Source organism: Armigeres subalbatus, chromosome 3 (genome assembly GCF_024139115.2).
Source record: "Armigeres subalbatus isolate Guangzhou_Male chromosome 3, GZ_Asu_2, whole genome shotgun sequence".
Lineage (NCBI taxonomy): Eukaryota > Metazoa > Arthropoda > Insecta > Diptera > Culicidae > Armigeres > Armigeres subalbatus.
In genome coordinates this window covers 196,750,170-196,771,827 of record NC_085141.1, presented here as the reverse complement: position 1 = coordinate 196,771,827, position 21,658 = coordinate 196,750,170, and the positions used below count along the sequence as shown (strand labels likewise).

General features: G+C 40.8%; 1 protein-coding gene across 8 annotated transcripts in view; it reads left to right on the top strand.

The window, feature by feature from the left end:
- LOC134224821 (uncharacterized) overlaps positions 1 to 21,658 on the top strand; it is a 225,942-nt gene that overhangs the window by 145,234 nt on the left and 59,050 nt on the right. For 7 of the 8 annotated variants that reach the window (XM_062704425.1, XM_062704418.1, XM_062704424.1 and 4 more), the window contains 2 exons: positions 20,083 to 20,351; positions 20,416 to 20,610. The exons of the other annotated variant lie outside the window; for it this stretch is intronic. In XM_062704425.1, coding sequence (XP_062560409.1) covers positions 20,083 to 20,351; positions 20,416 to 20,610 — 464 coding nt within the window. The remainder of the gene's footprint in view (positions 1 to 20,082; positions 20,352 to 20,415; positions 20,611 to 21,658) is intronic. 8 annotated transcript variants of the gene reach the window in all.

The window sequence follows — 21,658 nt, the reverse complement described above, 5'->3', positions numbered from 1 at the left end:
CAACTCTCACAGCTCGGATAAATTTGAGATGTGTGTTTTTCTATAAAGTTATCAATGGAAGATTAAAATGCAATTTCACACAAATTACAGTGGGTCGTATGAATAAAAAGTAGCAAAACTCAACGCTTGTAGTATCTACTCAAAAATAAAGTCCACTGAGAAAACTACATGTTTGGTATGAATAAAAACATTTTCGAACTTATGGCATATGCTACATTCGAACTTAGCCTTTACTATAGTATACAGTTTACTACCATTTACTACACGGATAAACGTCAAAACAAAATAGACCCCATGATGACGATGATGATTTCATCATTTTTTGCGGCTAATCAACAAAAGACATGTCTGTTTTGTTTCTTTTCCCTAAATTGGACTTCTATTTTCAAGAACAAGGCCGATTCGCTTCCATTCTGATGAATAATCTCCATTTGAAACATGAGACCTACCTCGACCTTACCCTTACCTCGACCTACATCAAATTCGAGCTCAACTCGCTGTAAAACAAACTTCGGCTCTCCCAGCTCGTGCCAGCGGTAGACACCTGTTTCTGTCCCAGATGCACGGTCAACAAGAAACGCCAGTTTCCATCTTAGCTCAACATACTTTTGGTAGCCTCTTCTGTCATGTCTACTGTGGTCTCTCCAGCTCCAGTTGCTAGGTCAGCAAGAAACGCCAGTTTCCCTCCCAGGTAAAAGAAATTGGTATACGTGTGGCCGAAGCCAGAGATACTGCTCCCGTTTTCAAAATATTGAATGGTTCCAGCACAATACGCATTTGGCAGCCTATCCCATCATGGCTCCTGTGGTCTTTCCAGCTACATCTGTAGTTCTCGGTCAACAAGAAACGCCAGTTTCCCTCCCAGCACAACACGCCTTTGGCAGCTTTTCCCGTCATGACTCCTGTGGTCTTTCCAGCTCCATCTGTAGTCGCTCGGTCTGCCAAAAACGCCAGTTTCCCTCCCAGGTAATAGAAATTGGAATACGTCTGGCCGAAGCCAAAGATACTGCTCCTGTTTTCAAAATATTGAATGGTTCCAGCACCATACGCCTTTGACAGCCTATCCCATCATGGCTCCTGTGGACTCTCCAGCTACATCTGTAGTCGCCCGGTCAGCAAGAAACGCCAGTTTCCCTCCCAGGTAAAAGAAATTGGTATACGTCTGGCCGAAGCCAGAGATACCGCTCCGTTTTCAAAATAATGAATGGTTCCAGCACAACACGTTTTGGCAGCCTATCCTATCATGGCTTCTGTGGTCTCTCCAGCTACATCTGTAGTCGCTCGGTCAGCAATAAACGCCAGTTTCCCTCCCAGCACAACATGGTTTTAGCCTCTCCTGTCATGGCTCATGTGATCTATTCAGCTTCATCTGTAATAGCTCAGTTTCATTAGTCTTTTTGCCTATTGCCAAAATATCGCCATCTCAACATCAGTTGTTAATGTTAATGTTTCATTGATTATGTTTATATGTATAGTGAACAATTCTGATTTTCTAAATTTGTTAGTAGTATAGTTTATATGTTGTTGTTAGTAAACTGCTGTTAGTAAACTTCATTAAGACTATAAGTCAGATGGAGGTAACAATAACATAAATAAATAAATAAATATGTTCTTAGTAATTATTATGTGAATTGTAAATGAACTATTGTACTTCCTTAAAAGAGAATATTTCTCACTGAAAGTGCACTAAAATTGTACAAAAAAACGAAAAGAAAAGGAGGTTTAAAAAAAAAAGAGTCGCAACGTCTTGAGCAGACTACAAGAAATCAGTAGTAAACTCTTGTTTTATTCATACCGAATCAGTTGTTTGTAGTATGTTCGAAATATGTAGTGTAGAAAAGTCTCTTTTATTCATACGAACATGTTCCACAAGTGACGTTTACTACTGAAAATGTAGTAAAGTTGAACTTTCTACTTTTTATTCATACGACCCAGTATCTCAGGTGCACAACCATATTACCCGACAACGTACGCGCTTACATGTGCATTAGAGTGGGGCGCAGTTGTATGGAAAAACGCAAACTTCGTCCGATCAAGTGAGATCAAGGTTTTTCTGAATCGTTTTACGCCCCAATCAACTGTGCAAAATATGGGCTCAATTGGTTGTAACCTCGCATGCCGCATCGCGTTTTAAATTTACATGGAGATTAGTATGGGAAAACGTACTTTTTTACATTTTTGCTCTTAGTGGCTTCAATTTATCATCAATCACGTGACTCAATACGTTAACATATAGTCTGGAAGATGCCGAAAGACTTTGCCGAAGAAAGTACGCAGCTGGAAGGTCTACAAAAAATGTTATTACGTTTGGAAAATTGATTGTTTAAACCATATGCAAGAACTCAATGTTTCTGCCAGCACTATACCTTCCTGTCGGTTTTTTTTCTTTGTGAAAAAATTCCGAATAGCTCCCATTAGCTCTAAAGCCCTATAAGATCAATTATTTTGAAATGACATTCAGTTAAATTATTGGTCTACGTAGTACGGCAGTGCTGGCAGAATAAACGATTTTTTGCATATGGTTTGAACACTCAATGTTCGAAGCGTTATAACTTTTTTCGTGAACGTTCCAGCAACGTGCCTTCTTCAGCATAGTTTTTCGGCATCCTTTGGGTTATACTTTAACGCAATGTGCCACTCGGTTTTCGATGAACTCTAGTAGTAGAAATGCAAAAATATTCGTTCTCCCATACTAATTTCCATACAAACTTCAAACGCGATGCGGAAAGCGAGGAAGCAACCAATCGGTCCTAAATTCTGCACAGTTGTTCAGGACCCAGAATGGCTTCGAAAAACCATTGATTTGAAAAAATGACCATGACGCCCCACTCTAATGTGCATCCATCAAGATCTAGTATGGCTAGGGATAGTGTCATTTCGAAAGGGATTTTGTTAAATAACTCCCTCCCTCTAATACTCTGTTTAAAGACGACGCTCGTTGAATATTTTTAAATCAAAACTAAAATCGTTTCTTTTATTTACTTATTTCGTCAACCGACGTAGACTAGTACAAATACATATATATATATATATATGTATATATATATATATATTTTGCCTTTCTCGTATACTAAGTATACGTAAAGGCTATATGTTCACTCCAAAAACAAACTTTTTTTAGAAGGCTCGGAGACCCATAGTGTTATATACCAATCGACTCAGCTCGACGAATTGAGGTGATGGCTGTGTGTGTGTGTGTGTGTGTGTGTGTGTGTGTGTGTGTGTGTGTGTGTGTGTGTGTGTGTGTGTGTGTGTGTGTGTGTGTGTGTGTGTGTGTGTGTGTGTGTGTGTGTATGTGTGTGTGTATGTGCGCACCAAAAGAGCAAAAAGTCTCGCTCCCTTTTTTTGTACTTACCCTTGACCGATTTCTTCGCAACAGGATGCATTTGACGCAGTATTCTGCCTCATTGTTTCCTATTGAAAATTGACCGGATCGGACTATGGGCTTGGTAGTTATGGCCAAAATACTTTTTCTCATAAAAAAGCGCGTAAAAAAGTCTCGCTCACTTTTTTTGTACTTACCCTTGACCGATTTCTTCGCAACAGGTTGCATTTGACGCAGTATTCTGCCCCATTATTTCCTATTGAAAATTGGCTAGATCGGACTATGGGCTTGGGAGTTATGACCAAAATACTTTTTCTCATAAAAAAGCGTGTAAAAAAGTCTCGCTCACTTTTTTGTATTTATCGTTGACCGATTTCTTCGCAACAGGTTGCATTTGACGCAGTATTCTGCCCCATTGTGTCCTATTGAAAATTGGCCGGATCGGACAATGGGCTTGAAAGTTAAGGCCAAAATACTTTTTCTCATTGAAAAGAGCGTAAAAAAGTCTAGCTCACTTTTAATGCACTTACCCTAAACCGATTTCCTCGCAGGTTGCATTGGACGCAGAATCTTGTCTCATTATTTCCTATTGAAAATAGGCCCGATCGGAGTAATGCTCAAAATCTCGCCCAAAATACTATTTTTTACCGCACGAGAAAGGCATCATCACCGCTAGGTGGATTAATCTGTTTTTTTTTCTTTCGTAATGCTATAGCAGAATTTGAAATACAATAAAAAGCATTTTAAATTTTTTTTTTTTTTGCTAGAGTTGTTTGTAATTATGTATTTAAATTGTTGAATTTCTTATGTTTGTTTTTTTTTTTTTGAAAATATTGTTTAATATTATGTCGAGACATTGTTAAGTCAATAGCTTCGCAGTGTTGATTATAAACAGCCATCATTCGGTTAAGAGGTCCAAATTTAGTGAAAAATAATGCCCTATGTCGAAGTAGCCGAAAAGGAATGTAAAAATTTATTGCCGATTTCACCAATTTGAAGAGTTATGTGTAGATTGTGATTTGCCCGCTTCTTTTTCTCACACTCACTCTCATTTCGGGTTGATCTATTTTTGTTACTGAAATTTACCCAATTATAACCCATTACTCGTTAGTCACATGTGAGCGTGTACACTAAATCGATTCCCGCCATGATTTGACGTCTGTTTGTTTTCAGATTGAGCACTCACACTAGGGTGGCTCAAAAAACACTTTTTCAAATTTTTTGATGCGCCGCCCTCTTATTCGGTTCTATTTGGTGCCCTGATGCTCTGGACAAAATTTCAGCCAAATCGGTCAACGTTTGGGCAGTGCTAAACTCGTTGGAAGTTTATATGGAAAAATGTATGCAGAAACATCCAAAAACTGTGATTTGCAGTTGGACGGCACAATTTACGATCAAGAACCATGATACTCATTCAGTTCTTGTAAAATAAAATACAGAATGTTATGCTGAAAACCGCGAGAAGATTAGAGTTTATTACGCAAAGATATTAGCATTTTACTGGAGTGTTGTAGGGGTGAATTTATTTCTTTTCAAAGGTAAAAGAAACGAAATTTGCTCAATCCCCACTGCAGAGAAATGCTAATAACTTAGCCGGGCAAACTCGAATCTTCTCGCGGTTTTCTGCATAACATTCTGTATTAAATTCTCCAAGATCTGAATGAGTATCATAGTTCATCATCGTAAGTTGTGTAGTCCAGCTGCAATTTACTGTTTTTGGATGTTTCTGCATACATTTTTCCATATAAACTTCCAACAAGTTTAGCACCGCCCAAACGTTGACCGATTTGGCTGAAATTTTGTCCATAGCATCAGGGCATCAAATAGAACCGAATAAGAGGGCGGCCCATCAAAAAAATTGAACAAAGTTTTTCCCATACTAATTTGAGCCACCCTAACTCACACACAAATAATATACACGGAAAATCAAACTTTTTTGAGTGTATTGAGTGTGAGAAAAAGATGACTGTGCGAAAAAAAATCTCGCAAAACTCTTACAAAGTGCAAAAAGCGCAATAATTTCGACAAAATTTCAGTTGAGTCAACACGTTGAGATACTATATCGTTAACAAATGAAATCGTTGCAAACTCTCGATGCTGTTTCAATGTTTGTATGTTTATAAGCATGCAACGTGATTCATAAGATGGAAGAGGAAATGACGTCCAACCCTGTCCAACCTAATTTACGAAGAGCGTATAGTAGAAATTGTTTTTGTACTGGTTCTATTCTTTCTTCATGTGTGGTTATGTAAGGTGATCATACTATGCTACAATATTCCAGTATGGATCGTACATATGAAATATAGGAAATATATAGTGTTTTGAATGTGTAGGGATCCTAAAAGTTGAAACAAAAGCGCTTCTTAAAGCCTAGCATATTATTAGCTTTGTGAATGATTGTGTTACAGTGAGTTTTTTTGTTAGTTAGGTTTGAATCTAAAATCACTCCTAAATCCCTAACCCTTTCACTTCTTTCTACAGTTTTGTTTCCAAGTACAATTTGTGTATATGGTGTTGTTCTTTTTCTGCTGAATGATATTATGTTGCATTTCTTTACATTTAGTTGCAATAGGCTTTTTCTGCACCATGTATAAAACATCTGTATTTCATTCTGGAATACGATAATGTCGCCTTCATTTTTTATTTCCATAAGGGGCCATCCACAAATTACGTCACGCTCCTAGGGGGGAGGGGGGGTTCCGAGCAGCGTGACGACTCTTACAGAAATTTTAGAGTTTTAATACAAAAAGTGTGACAAAGGGGGGAGGGGGGGTTGAAAATCACAGATTTTTGCGTGACGTACTTTATGGATCTTCCCTAAATAACTTTATGTCATCGGCATACATTAAAAGCTTTATATTTTTGAGAATGAGGGAAATGTCATTTACATACAATATAAAATTATAAATAAAAGAGGGCCAAGATGGGAGCCTTGTGGAACTCCTGAAGTGACTTGAATGGGATTGGATTTCTTTCTATTAAATTTAAATATTTGTTGCCGGTCTGTGAGGTAAGATTCAAGCCATCTAAGGAGTCCTGGCTCAATTCCAATTTTTTGCAATTTGAAGAGTAACAATGGAATGTCAATGCGATCAAACGCCTTGCTAAAGTAAGTGTACAGAGCTTCCACGTAGTTACCATTATCCATCGCATGAAGAGTATAATCAATGAATTCTATTAAATTTGTAGCGGTTGAGCGACCTTTAAAAAAACCGTGCTCTTTATTTGTAATTCTGTTTTTAATTTGTGAAAATAATGTTTCATTAATAATAGATTCAAAAAGTTTGGGAATGCAAGAGATAATGGCTATTCCACGGTAATTACGAATGTCCGATTTTTTGCCCGATTTCAAGATGGGTACAAGGTAAGAGCTTTTCCATACCCTGGGAAAAATTCCGGATTCCAGTGACAAACTGAAGAGCCAAAATAATCTGTTTAATCACTTATCTTATTTTAGTCAATTCAGTGTGTTTTAACACCTTTCTCAGCTGGAACGATTATTATGGCTTAGGGGCCATCCACAAAGTACGTCACGCTCATAGGGGGGGGGTCCGAACAGCGTGACGACTCATACAAAAATTTTAGAAGTTTAATACAAACAGTGTGACGAAGGGGCGAGGGGGGTGAAAATAGCCAAATTATGCGTGACGTACTTGATGGATCTTCTTTTAGGTGCTGAACATACTATTAAGCGCAAACAAATCAGTCTCAGTGTTGCTTCCTTATGATAATTAAAAGTAGCTCGTGTAGGCGTGTGACTCCATACGGAGTCATTATGCTACGCATCTGGGGTCCTAAGGTTGTTGGTATTCCTACACTCCAAATAATTTAAACCTTCTTTCCACCTGAATTTTCAGGTGCAGGTGAAACTTACGTGTCCGATGAATTTTATCCAAAACTCAGGTAGAGTTTACCTCAGGTGGAAAAAACCAACGTAGTTTTTAGGTGGAAACAACGTGCAGATTTTTTTGGGTGTACTAAGCTGATTCAAGGTACACCCGATTCTTTTTTTTACATGGGGGATGCGTTCCGTGTAAAACAAGTTTTCAGTTCAAAATCTGAAAATCCGTGTAAAAAAAGTTTTATGATTTCTCGACGAATCATGCAAAATGGAGCAACTTTGAAAAAATTTTGTATGAGATTTTTTTTACACGGCCGTGTTAAAAAAAGCCGTGTAAAAACAGAATCGGGTGTATATGGAAATAGTACCAGACTGCAGACTGCAGACTGCAAATAGTACATGCTGCACTTTGAATGATGTCCATCATGTTGCCGTAAATTCAGGTGTGGTCAATGGTTGGTCAAATACAGGTTGTCTGCAAATTATCCGTACAACAAAATAGGTCTACAATTGTTTGAATTTAAAAACCAACAAGCATTGCGTATTATTATAATAGGTTTGCATGAAACAAGCTGCATTTAATCCAATCAAAATGACCACAATATCCTGAGTTACACGCTTTTGAACGTGTCGAAAAATTATTACAATGGCCGCTCGTTATCATTTCGATGCTCCTGAAATATTTATATTTAACTATAAGATGATTTCGAATGTCTAAGTGACGTTTTCTGCTGGCTCTTGTTTTCAAGATGGGCAATGCCGAATGATTAATTTGCTTCAAATCCAGCGTGTTGTTGGGCCTTTCTTTTTTGTTCAAAATTGCCTATGAATACTGGGTGTCGGCAATATTGCTAGAAAATACATTTCTAAAAGCTTGCTGAGCTGTAGAATCCACAGAACTACTGAGTGAGTCAATTATTATCTTTTTGCCTTTCTCGTATTATACTAAGTATACGTAATGTCTATATAATAAAACCAAACTTTTGATAGAAGGCTCGGAGACCCATAGTGTTATATACCAATCGACTCAGCTCGACGAATTGAGGTGATGTCTGTTTATGTTTTTTTTTTCCTAAACAATGGAGGGGGAATCTGCTCAACAGACATCCTGGGTTGACCAGGAAGTGCTGGGTTAGGGGCCACCTCCAATGAGGGAGGCAGGACTGCATCCCCGACCCGCTAAACCGTTTCCATTGCAGTGCCTTCGGTACAACCAGAAAGTAATGCTTCAAAGGGGGGCCAGTGCATAACGCACCCTCGAGGTTAGACTCGCTTTTTTAGAAGAACACCATGGCATCGAGCCAGCGCATTGCCGGCTTTCCAGGTGGCCTTACCACACCCTATGTCCTCGGAAGGCGGGCAGGGTCGACTTCGCGCCTGCTTCCCTCTGCACGACTGGTATCAAGAATGATGATGCCGCGTGCACCCCAAATTGACCTTTCTGCGATAGGGCCTATTCGGACTTGCCGACGCGGTGCCTACGCCTGCCCCAGCCTTGACCCCTTTCCGTCCTCGGGCTCGGAACCCGCCCGGTTGACCGACGCCGCGAAAGCGACGATACCATGTTGTTTTTCACGCGACCACTTGTTCGATAAAAGGATCGAGTTCGACCACAGGGCACCGGTATGACCCATGAAGCCGACTCCGAACCCTTGGACCACCTCTTATTTGCGCCTGAACTAGCCATCCCTCGAGTCCACGCGCCACCTTCTGTGTAGCTCCGAGACGATTTGGACGATAGCCGATAAAACGGCGTTCCAGCCAACTTCATCTTTACACATCCTCCGAACTAGGTTGTTCGGGGTAGTGTCCAGACCACATGTGGCAAGCATGTGGTCACGCATTGTGCGAAAACGCGGGCACACGAACAACACGTGTTCCGCCGTTTCCTCTAAACCAACGCACACCGGACACTCGGGCGAGGCCGAGTGTCCGAACCGGTGTAGGTACTGTCTGAAGCAACCATGGCCTGTAAGGACCTGGGTCAGGTGGAAAGTGATTTCCCCATGGCGCCTCTTGACCCACGTACCTATCTCCGGTATCAACCTATGTGTCCATCTACCCTTAGTGGAACTGTCCCACGCACGCTGCCATTTGACCATTGAGGCCAACCTGACAGTCCTACGGATGCCTCTCGTGCCGCGCATTTCAAAGCACTCTATGTCTTCACCGATAACGATGTCAATAGGCATCATACCGGTGATGACGCAGAGTGCATCGTGCGACACGGTACGGTACGCGCTCGCAACTCTTAGGCACATGAGCCTATACGTACTTTCTAACTTCGTTCTGTAGCAGTTAATACGCAGGGCCGTGCCCCAAGCTGGCCCCCCATACCTCAGTATGGACAGAGCAACGCTAGCCAGAAGCTTGCGCTTGCTGGCATAAACCGCAGAGCTATTGGACATCATCCGGGACAATGCCACTATAGCTGTGGAGGCACGCTTGCAGGCGTAATTGACGTGGCTACCAAAGGTGAGCTTATCGTCGATTATTACCCCCAAGAGTTTGATTGAGCGTTCAGAGGTGATCGTGCAGTTGCCTGCCCTTATCACCGCTTGCTGCTCCGACTTTCGGTTGTTAACAACAACCACCTCAGTCTTGTGGTGAGCCAGTTCTAACTTTCTGGAACTCATCAACATCGCAACACAATTGCGATCGAGTGGGCTGCAGTCAACTCCACCTCTTCGATCGATTCGCCGTAGACCTCCAGCGTAATATCGTCAGCGAAGCCGACGATTGGCACGCCCACCGGGAACTTCAACCTCAAGACACCGTCGTACATGACGTTCCATAACACCGGACCCAGTATGGAATCTTGCGGAACCCCTGAGGTTATGTCAACGCACTTCCGACCCGCCTCCGTGTCGTATACCAGTACTCGATTCTGGAAGTAGCTTCCGAGAATCTTGTACAGGTACTCGGGAATTCCAAGACGCAGGAGCGCATCTGCAATAGCTGCCCAACTGGCACTATTGAAAGCATTCCTCACGTCGAGAGTCACTACTGCACAATAGTTCCAATCCTCTTACGCTGGATAGCTATCTCCGCGGATTTGGTAACCGACAAGATAGCGTCTACGGTCGACTTACCCTTTCGGAAGCCAAACTAGTTGCTCGATAGACCATCCGCATCCTCCGTGCGTATCAACAACCTGTTGAGGATGATCTTCTCGAGCACCTTCCCGCCGTATCTAGCAGGCATATTGGTCTATATGCCGACGGATCCCCAGTGGTTTTCCGCCTTTGGCAATAGGACCAAGCTCTGCCTTTTCCATGCTTCAGGGAAGACTCCCTCGTCCAGGCATCTCTGCATGACAGATCTGAACATCTCGGGAGCCTCGGCAATGGCCGCTTTGATGGCCAGGTTCGGAATACCATCCGGTCCTGGCGCCTTACCTACACTAAGGGACTGTGCAATCCCCGCAAGTTCCGCCACAGTTACTCTTCCCTCGTCGGCCACCCTGGCTCCTGGCAGCTCCACGAAGGGAGGCCAGGGGCTTGGGTCGTGACGTGGGAAGATCCCCGCGATGATCCTCTCCAGCATCTCTGGAGACCGCTCTGTAGGGGCCATCGCCCCACGTGTCTAGGCCATTACGACCCTATAGGCGTCACCCCATGGATTCGCGTTGGCGCTTTGACACAGGCCCTCGAAGCAGGCTTTTTTGCTTGATCTAATCTCAGTCTTCAGAGCGGCTCTAGCAGCCACGAACGCCACCCGTCGTTCAACACGCTCCTCTTTTGTGCGTGCTCGCTGCATCCGCCTCCTTGCCCGTAGGCAGGCGCGGCGCAGGTTCGCAATTGCTTGAGTCCACCAGTAAGCCGGTGGTCTCCCATTCCTAGGGTGGACTTTCCTAGGCATGGTGGCATCGCATGCACGCGAGAGTACTGTTACCAGCTGCTCGCCACTCAGACCGAGAGTATTGTGCTCGCGGCGGAGCGCTTCCTTAAACACCTCGTCGTCGAAGTATGATGTCTTCCACATACGAGGACTAGGCCTCGCCCCTTCTTCCGTCCGCTGAATGCTGGTCGTATAGTCGATACTGTAGCGAACCGCCAGGTGGTCGCTGTGAGTGTAGCCATCATCTACCCTCCAGTTCGAACTACTCGTTTGGCCAGGGCTCCAGAACGTAACGTCGATAATCGACTCGGCACCGTTCCAGCTGTAGCTATTTTTGGTACCGACATTAGCCAAGTCCACATCCAACATGGCCAGTGATTCCAGCAGGATCTGCCCCCGTTGATTCGTGGATCGGCTTCCCCATACTGTTTGTGTGTATGTATGTGTGTATGTGTACAAAATTTTGTACACATTTTTGAAGCATTGTTCAAATTACTCGCAACAAGTTCCATTCGACTGAGAATCCTGTCTCATTGTTTGCTATTGAAAATTGGCCAGATTGGACTGTGAGAGAAGTTATGGTCAAAATACTGTTTTCTATGCGCAAAACACGCTAAAAAGCACTCACTCATATTTTTAGTATTTTTTGCACGAGAAAGGCACCAACACCGCTAGGTGGATTAATCAGTTTTTTTTTATTCTGGAGAAGCAAACTGCCATAATCCGTAATGAACACAATTGAGTTAAATTAATTTTGATACACAAACACTACATCTATCATATTCACTGCATGGTCAACTGGGCACAGTTTAAGAACAATTGAAAGCCTAATAAGGAAAAAATGATTCAATTCGTCAAATCTAATCTCCGAAATTGACAAATCCTATCAGCGAGAACAACCTTCTAATCTCGTGATGAGGACCAGACGGACCTAAAAAGAGATACTCTTCGAGTTGAAGTAAGTTGACCCGGTACCTGACTATGTAGGACATGGCAAAATCATTGAAATTTACTGGGCAAGGATCTGGATGAGATCGCGTAGAGGAAAACCCTGAGTGGTGCACTGAGTTGTGCACTAAATGTACAGTGTAACCTGGGTGAGATGCAAATGACGATGCGGTTCAGATACCTATTCGTACAGTGGCACAAAGAGAGTGATGATTGGTCTACCAGTAATCACTTCTAGCTTAGATAATTAATACATAGATTGCTCACTGGAGCACCCCTGCTAGTAATCCACAGGCAAGACAGGCAACAACACCCTATCGGTTGTTGGGTGAACTAAACACCGAGGGGTGCGCGTTCAGAAACAGAACAGTCGGGCGCATTTTGATTTGACAATTCAAATTGACATTTAACACTTGCACGGTCAAACCCATTTACCTAAATTGAAGTTAAAGCAACTCAAAATAAACTAAAAAATAAATAAATATAAAATAAAACAAAAAACAATAAAATAAAATAAACCTCCAGGACTCACATCAGATTTCATAACATGACAACTCGCATGTTGTAAAAAGTACAATAGTTCAAAATTTCCATATATGAAAACATGCAGTCTTCACTCATCCTGGTTGGTTACAATTGTGAGTTTGGGCCAAACGGCTTATCACATGAATTTTGGCTTCCAATCAGCAAAATTTCCAATTTCCAATTGACCCTTCTTGTTTTTTCTCGCTCAACCGATGATATGATTAAGGTCAACTATCCCAAAGAACCCATGTTTTTTGACGTCTCTTACTATTTTCAAAATTTAAAACTAAAAATCGTCAAAATGTTGTTTTTGACCCTTCCTTCGGAAGTGTCTATAATTTCACTTTGTATGCGTTACGCAGGTCTGTTACGTATTATCTATCAAGAAATTTCGTGAATTATTAAATAAAATGTATAGTATTTGAAACAAATTCACTTTGACATTGAAAATATAATTATAACAAATGATATGATATGGAATTATGCCTATTTTTCTGATTTGTTTCAAAGAAACAAATCATTTTAATTGAGAAACATATAGAAGCATGTACAAAAAAATCTTCTCAGAAAAGCAAAAACGTAAAAATTGAAAAGGATTTCAAAAATTTCTTCAGTGGAAGCTAGATAGCAAATGTGAGCATGTTTTGAGACACTAATAGATCACTTGTATGCATGTATGTGTGCGTATGTGTGCAAATTATGAAATTTACTACTATAAAAATCTCGCTCATTTTTAAGGTATTGAACAAGTTTAGTTTTACCAAATTAGACATCCATAAGGCGAAATATTGCTCTGAATAAAATGAAAAAAAATGAAATGAAGGCGAAATATATGTTATTATTGAACGCTATTGAGTTTCGCTCAGATCAATGACTGATTTAGTTAGTTCTGGATTAATTAATATCGAGGTCTCTGGAAATTACGAGTACAATATATGCAACCAGCGTTACGATAGTTACTAATAATGTCGCAATAGTTATTCAATCCGACGAGCGCCTAATAAATAGGCAGCATGAAGTACAGTACGTTATCATTCGTTGAGTTGTCAACCCATAACATCCGCCTTTGGGTAGGCAATTAATTTGTCAATTCACGGTAAATCGCCGTGGGAACCTGAGTAATTTTATCTCGTTTTAAATACTGGAGTCTGGAAAAAAAATCTTTATAAATAAGGAAGGGTCAAAATCTCACTGTAGGTGGATTAATCTGGGTTTTTTTGTGTAGCCGCCAGACATTCTAAATACTCACGCTCCTCTAATGTGGACGTGTACAATACACATGTGGAAGTATTGGCTTGAGAAATGGATTGCGAGTGATTTGACTATGCGTCCAATTTGGGAATCTCGAGCTCGTTCAGTAGCCGCTAGGTTGCGAAGGCCGACGGAGGTCCTTCGTAGCTTAGTTGGTTAAAGCACCAGTCCAGCGTACTGTAGGGTCATGGGTTCGAGTCCCATCGAAGGGAAAGTGGTTACCTCCAATACATTTTCCAAATCAATATCTTCCACATAACGTACATATTCACATATGAGTTTTCATAACATTGTAAATTAACGTCCAAGTCGGGTGGTTTAATCCCCGGAAATAGGCAATTACCTTTGATTGAACTGAAAAACAGTGAGTGAAAACGAGGGCCCGACATTTATTTATTTAACGAGGACCCAGCATTCTATTATATGGTAAATAAGTATAATGACCATATGCAATGGATGTAGTATGGATATTGATGAGAAATGTGAAGAAAGCACTTGTAACTGTGTTGTGCAGACACCTCAAAACCGTGTGAAAAAAAATCCTAAAACATGATTTATATTCTATAAAAACTCGACACTAGAAGAAAGTAGACAAGATTATAAACTATACGTAGCCAAAAAATACGTTCAAAATTAAAAAAAGAGTACAAAACTTAGTTGTACGATTATACAATCAAGGCTCCATTCACATTTTTCTGAGAAATAGAAAAGGAGCCTTAAATCGACCTCAGGATCTGCAGTACACTGATGGCAAACATGAGCTGAAGGGTCAGCAAAGACCTCGATAACAGAAGTTGGTATTGCATAAAAGATAAAATACCAAACAATTTTTTTTTTCATTTTTAATTAACTAATTTTATTTGCTCATTATCTAATGCATTATACATACATTCATCTCTTAGACTAGGTGTTCCGTGTTTTCTTAACACTATCATCCTTATGTGCTATGTTACATTTTTAGTTATTATTAATACATTTAAATTGTCTCTGGCAGTTAGAATTTTTCCTCTGGTTGAATTGAACCATGTAGGAATTACAATGTTTTCAACTTGAACTAAACTTAACCTATTTTATACTAAGGGTACAAGGAGTTAATCGTTGCAATAGAAGATTGCAACGATTTTTGTCTAAAATTGAAATTATTTTGTTGGACATTTGTTGCAATGTCTCAATATTAGATATTCTATGAAGCTCATTTGTACTATACCACGGAGGCAACTTCGGAATCATTTTCAAAATTTTATTTTGAATCCTCTGTAGTGCCTTCTTTCTGGTATTGCAGCAACTAGTCCATATTGGCACAGCATACAACATGGCAGGTCTGAAAATTTGTTTGTAAATCAAAAGTTTGTTCTTAAGACAAAGTTTTGATTTTCTGTTTATAAGTGGATATAGACACTTAATATATTTGTTACATTTGGCTTGAAGGCCTTCAATGTGATTTTTAAAAGTTAATTTTTGATCTAGCAGAAGTCCTAAATATTTAGCTTCGCTAGACCAACTAATTGTAACCCCATCATTGTGACAATATGTCTGCAAAAAGTTTTCAAATAAGAAGCTCTCGGCTTATGTGGGAAAATTATAAGCTGAGTTTTGGAAGCATTCGGGGAAATTTTCCATTTTTGCAAGTAAGTGGAGAAAATATCCAAACTTTTTAGCAATCTACTACAAATGGCACGAAGGCTTCGCCCTTTGGCTGAGAGACCCGTGTCATCTGCAAACAAAGATTTTTGACACCCTGGTGGTAAATCAGGTAAGTCAGAAGTAAAAATGATGTACAATATGGGCCCCAGTATGCTGCCTTGGGGAACACCAACTCTTACAGGTAATCTATGTATCAGATTTAGATTTCTGATAGTTTACCTGCAGTGAGCGATCTGATAAATAATTTTGGATCAGTTTAATAAAGTACAGAGGAAAATTAAAATTCATCAATTTTACAATCAAGCCTTCATGCCAAACACTGTCAAATGCTTTCTCTATATCAAGAAGAGCAACTCCAGTCGAATATCCTTCAGATTAGTTGAGCCGAATTAAGTTCGTAACTCTTAATAACTGATGAGTGGTTGAATGCCTAATTGCTCATCAGCAAAAATAGAATTGTCATTAATATGAACCATCTTTTCAAACAGTTTGCTTATTGAAGAAAGCAAACTGATTGGGCGATAACTAGAAGCCTCAGCTGGATTTTTGTCCGGCTTCAAAATTGGAACAACTTTGGCGTTTTTCCATTTATCTGGGAAGTATGCCAATTGATTATTAAATAAATTAACCAAAAAGGATAAAGAGTTTTCAGGAAGTTTTTTGATAAGTATGTAGAAAATACCATCTTCACCCGATGCTTTCATATTTTTAAATTTTCTAGTAAAAGATCTCACTTCATCCAAATTAGTTCCCAACGAAGAATCAAAAACCCAGATTAATCCACCTAGCAGTGATGATACCTTTCTCGTGCATTATAAAATATATTGAAAAAATCACATTAGAAAGGTCAAAAAAGCTCTTTGGGGGAATAGATCACATTTTTTCGATCATTTTTAATATGTTTGCCTTGCCACCATTCAAAAAAAAAATGTTCCTTGAATTTTCAAGGGGGACCTTTGGGGAAAAACAACATTTTCAATAGCAAACAATTCCCCGTCGAATGCAACTTGTTGCGAGTAAATCGGATAATTCTAAGTTCTAAAAAGTGTGCCTACAAAATTTGTACACATACACACACATACACAAAAAAACAGACGTCACCTCAGTTTGTCGAGCTGAGTCGATCGGTATATAACACTATGGGTCTCCGGGCCTTCTATCAAGTTCTTTTTAGTAATCATATAGCCTTTCGGTACAACTTTGTTGTACGAGAAAGGAAAAAATACATTTGTTTCAAATATGCGATCGTGCGATAGTACAATGATTAGCGATAGTAAATACAATGATTAGCGCAACGGCGCGTTTTGAAAAATACATATGGTTAACTTTCCAGACGCGCTTGCTGCGCCTACAATTGTTTTAGGGCTGATTCCCACGTAGTGTTTTTTTAACAATGTAATATTAAAGTTCAATAAAACTAGTTGTATGTCATACATTGATTTTGCATCCCTTTGTGTAATAATTGTACAAGTACATTTGTGAAAATGAAACCAACAATTCACATAAATATAAATGAAAAAAAGCCGCATAATATGGAAATAAGGAGGTGTATGAAAACGAACGTTATGTTCATATCACCCATATGCCCAAACTACACCATCATTCCACCCAAACCAACCAAACCACCCAAACCAAAAAGCAGTTAGCCTTAATGACACGCCTTCTTTCCTTCCAAAGCATGAAACAAAATGGCAGCAAACGTAACGAGCGCACGAGAAAGCATGTACGTAGGTATGCGATTTTTATTTCCAACAATGAAACTTTTACAGCTGTGTTGATGCGAGCGGATAAAGTCATCGGCTTCGCGTGTGTGTCGTCTCTAGCGCGTGTGTGTTCGTCCATTAGTTTTCGTGTTCCACATTTGAAGCTTTGGAAAACTTTGCTTGAGAGTGTTTGGTATGCGAGTGTATACCACGTATGTGTGTTTGGTATGCCACGCCCGAGTGTTTGGTATGCGCAGGTTTAGAGGAAACGGCGGAACACGTGTTGTTCGTGTGCCCACGTTTTCGCGCAATGCGTGACCACATGCTTGCCACATGTGGTCTGGACACTACCCCGGACAACCTAGTTTGGAGGATGTGTAAAGATGAAGTTGGCTGGAACGCCGTTTTATCGGCTATCGCCTATCGCTGTCGGCTATCGCTATCGGAGCTACACAGAAGGTTGCGCGTGGACTCAAGGATGGCTAGTTCAGGCGCAAATAAGAGATGGTCCAAGGGATCGGATTCGGCTTCATGGGTCATACCGGTGGTCATGCCCTGTGGTCGAACTCGATCCTTTAATCGAACAAGTGGCCGCGCGAAGAACAACATGGTATCGTCGCTTTCGCGGCGTCGGTCAACCGGGCGGGTTCCGAGCCCGAGGACGGAAAGGGGTCCTCGCCAAGGCTGGGGCAGGCGTAGGCACCGCGTCGGCAAGTCCCTCTGTGTGTTGGCGAATAGACCCTGTCGCAGAGAGGTCAATTTGGGGTGCACGCGGCATCATCATTCTTGATACCAGTCGTGCAGAGGGAAGCAGGCGTGAAGTCGACCCTTCCCACCTTCTGAGGACATAGGGCGTGGTAAGGCCCCCTGGAAAGCCTGCAATGCGCCTGCGCAATACCATGGTGTAATTCTAAAAAAGCGAGTCACGATGATCGGTGCTGCAAGGACACGCAGCTAACCTCGAGGGTGCGTTGTGCACTGGCCCCCCTTTGAAGCATTACTTTCTGGTTGTACCGAAGGGACTATGGGCTTGGCGGCAATGGAAACGGTTTAGCGAGTCGGGGATGTAGTCCTGCCTCCCTCGTTTGCTGTTGGAGGTGGTCCCAAACCCCGCACTTCCTGGACAACCCAGGATGTCTGTTGAGCAGATTCCCCCTCCATTGCTTAAGAAGAAAAAAAAAAGAATGTATCATCACTGTCCCAGTATAATGCTAGTGGATTTTATCTTTTTTTTTTAAGGAAAGTAAATTTTTATTTGAATTGATGGAGGAGCCAGCACGATAAACCTGGAACCCAAAGGTTACAATATGCCTGAAGTATTTTACATAATAATTTTTGGTATTACTTTTTAGTATTTTATCTCTTATGCAAGGCTAGTTCATAACGCAGTATGGTATCAATAACATAACGAGATATTATTGAGGTATTATCATTAACAGAATTAGGTATTATTGAGTAATTTTCTTCTGCTCGGGGAAGAGTACATCGATAGCAATCACCAGGAGGCCCGCTTTTGCACCAGCCAACGTAGCACGAAGAAGAGTGATCGTTGAAGTGAAGTGGAAGTCGACGAAACTCGAAGAAAATAACTCAATAATTCATATCAACTGCTATTATCGAGGAAGAAGCTTGAAGATTATTGGTTTACATATTTTAATTAAGCATCATCATCAATTTATAGCTTTCGATGAGACCTTTGACTATTTTTTATAAATATACAAAGTTTTTATAAAATTACAGAGTTATAAATCAAGCATTCGGAAGATATTCAATTTGCAAAAAGGGGTAACCGAGGTGGAAGTTAGTACTCGGATTCTGGTGGCTTTTACGCAAACGGTCTTGTTGTGTAGGGGTCACGCCTATTTAGAGAGTAGGAGGTTGAGGGCTCGAGACACGTGGATTCTTTTTCACAAATTTAAGGCTGGTTTACAGTTTGGAAAGCGTGTAACGTGATTTTGTCCCCATGTATTTCCAAAGGGGCTGGAATTTCGTTTTCCGTGCCCAAAACCCGTAAATACCGTCCCTCTAAAAAGGGACCTAGAGTCCTAGAAGAATACCGCCATTTGCCACGTTTGACAGGTCTCCTGCTCGTTTGGAACGCGCATTTCAGCATCAACATTTCAAAAGGGCGAAACTGCTTTTTTAAATAAAGGCTTCTCACGTCTCTGGTGAGCTTATTTGTGCTCACCCACGCAATCCAGCACCATTAAATGAAAGAAGAGGATTCGATGCTTCCATCAGTGGTGTTGGATTGCGTGGGTAAACTCAAATTAACCACCAAGCGACGTGAGCTTTTATTAAAAAGCAATTACGCCCTTTGAAATGTTGGTGCCGATTTGTATGGAACTGGCAGATGATTCTGTTCCAATTTGTTTTTTTTTTCAAAATAGGGGGAGGGGGGTTGAAAATGGTAAATTTTTGCTTTACGTAATTAATGGTCTTCCCTAAAGCTTTTACCGGCTTTCAATTTGAAAACGCGTGTTGGCATTTTGAAAAGTATATAATTCCGAGCTAAGCCTGACATTCAAATGAGAGCAACAAGAAAACATATTTTGACATCCAAATCAAATTGAAATCATGATCTGTTTTCTAATTCTGATCTGCACGATTATTTACTCATTTCAATTTCAGTTTGCTGTTGATTTCGAAATTATATGACCTGATATTAAATTGATTACTTATTTTGTTACCGAAAACCGATATCGAAATTCGTTTTCAATTTGCTCTTATCGACAGCAGAAATAGTTTTCAATTTTATGTCACAGTAATATACATTTTATCATTTTGTTCTTATTGTTGTACATTATTGTTGTACATTTTGTTATTTTAACCGTTAAAACGACCAAAAGGATAGCAATCTAAGTAGGTAATCAAAATAAGCGATTCCTCAACATCAAAACTAGTTATCGATTTGCTCTCAAGCTTTGCTCGGGATGTCAATCTATAAGTTTATATTACCTTCTCTGTTCAAATTGTTCTCCTAAAAGCTGTCTTATTATTTCCAGGTAGCCAGAAAAATCACTGAACGATCCTTTAGTTACCAGGTCGTTGGAAATGCAACGTTTTCTGTAGACACATTTTTCTTCATCAGTGGATTACTAATTGTTGTGTTATATTTTCGTTCATCTAAAAATGAGCCATCAAATGAAAAACAAAATAACAACGTATTCAACTCAGCTGCTTGCTCAAACATAGTGTATTCAATAGTTTACCGTTTCATTAGGTTGACGCCAACTTACTTGTTTGTAATCATATTCAATGAACTCGCCCTTAAGTAAGTATTTATCCAATAATATATTTCGTCTATGAAAAAAAAGATAGAACATTTTAATTTACAGATGGACTTACGGGAGATCAGTGTTCACACCGGGAATAATAGATCACATTACATGTAATAAATACTGGTGGCGTAACATACTATACATCAACAACTGGTACTCATTCAGTGAAATGTGTATGATATGGTCCTGGTATCTGGCTAATGATATGCAATTCTACGTTATTGCAATCATAATTTTAACAATATCATCAAGGTTTGTATTAAAATATATTTTTATCATGAGCTTTATAGAGTATTCAAATTACGAGTTACATATATCACGTAATACAGCATATGAAATCAGTGCACTATTGAACTGGCATCCCAGTCAGTCTAAATCGAATCAGTCACTTTCAGAGAAAACGCTTATACTTATGTAAAACTTTTTTTCAAAACGTCATGTTGTTCACTTTCAATAAATGCGAAGCAAGAACCGGTCGTGTCACGTTACATTTTTATTTTCGTTAGAAGTCTACGTAGAATCCGGAATAATTACTCTGCTACCTGTTCGCCTACCTTCGCCGCCTCCAAGAATATGACCATTCGCAGCACCTACTTCCAACACAGCCTCCCGTATCGGTACACCTGGAGATCACCACTGCAGACAGAATCACAAATCGACCACGTTCTGATTGATGGACGGCACTTCTCCGACATTATCGACGTCAGGACATATCGTGGCGCTAACATCGACTCTGACCACTACCTGGTGATGGTTAAACTGCGCCCAAAACTATCCGTCATCAACAATGTTCGGTACCGACGACCGCCGCGGTACGAGCTAGAGCGACTGAAGCAACCTGATGTCGCCACTGCATACGCGCAGCATCTCGAGGCAGCGTTGCCGGAAGAGGGTGAGCTCGATGGGGCCCCTCTTGAGGACTGCTGGAATACAGTCAAAGCAGCCATTAACGACGCAGTGGAGAACAACGTCGGGTATATGGGTCGAAGTCGACGGAACGATTGGTTCGACGAAAAGTGCAAACAGATTCTGGAGGAGTAGGACGCAGCGCGGGCGGTCGCGCTGCATCAAGGTACCCGGCAGAACGTGAAACGTTATAGACGGAAGCGGAGACAGCAGACCCGCCTTTTTCAGGAGAAGAAACGCCGCCTGGAAGAAGCGGAGTGCGAGGAGATGGAACAGCTGTGCCGTTCTCAAGATACACGTAAGTTCTATCAGAAGCTCAACGCATCCCGCAAAGGCTTCGTACCGCGAGCTGAAATGTGCCGGGATAAGGATGGGAGCATCTTGACGGACGAAC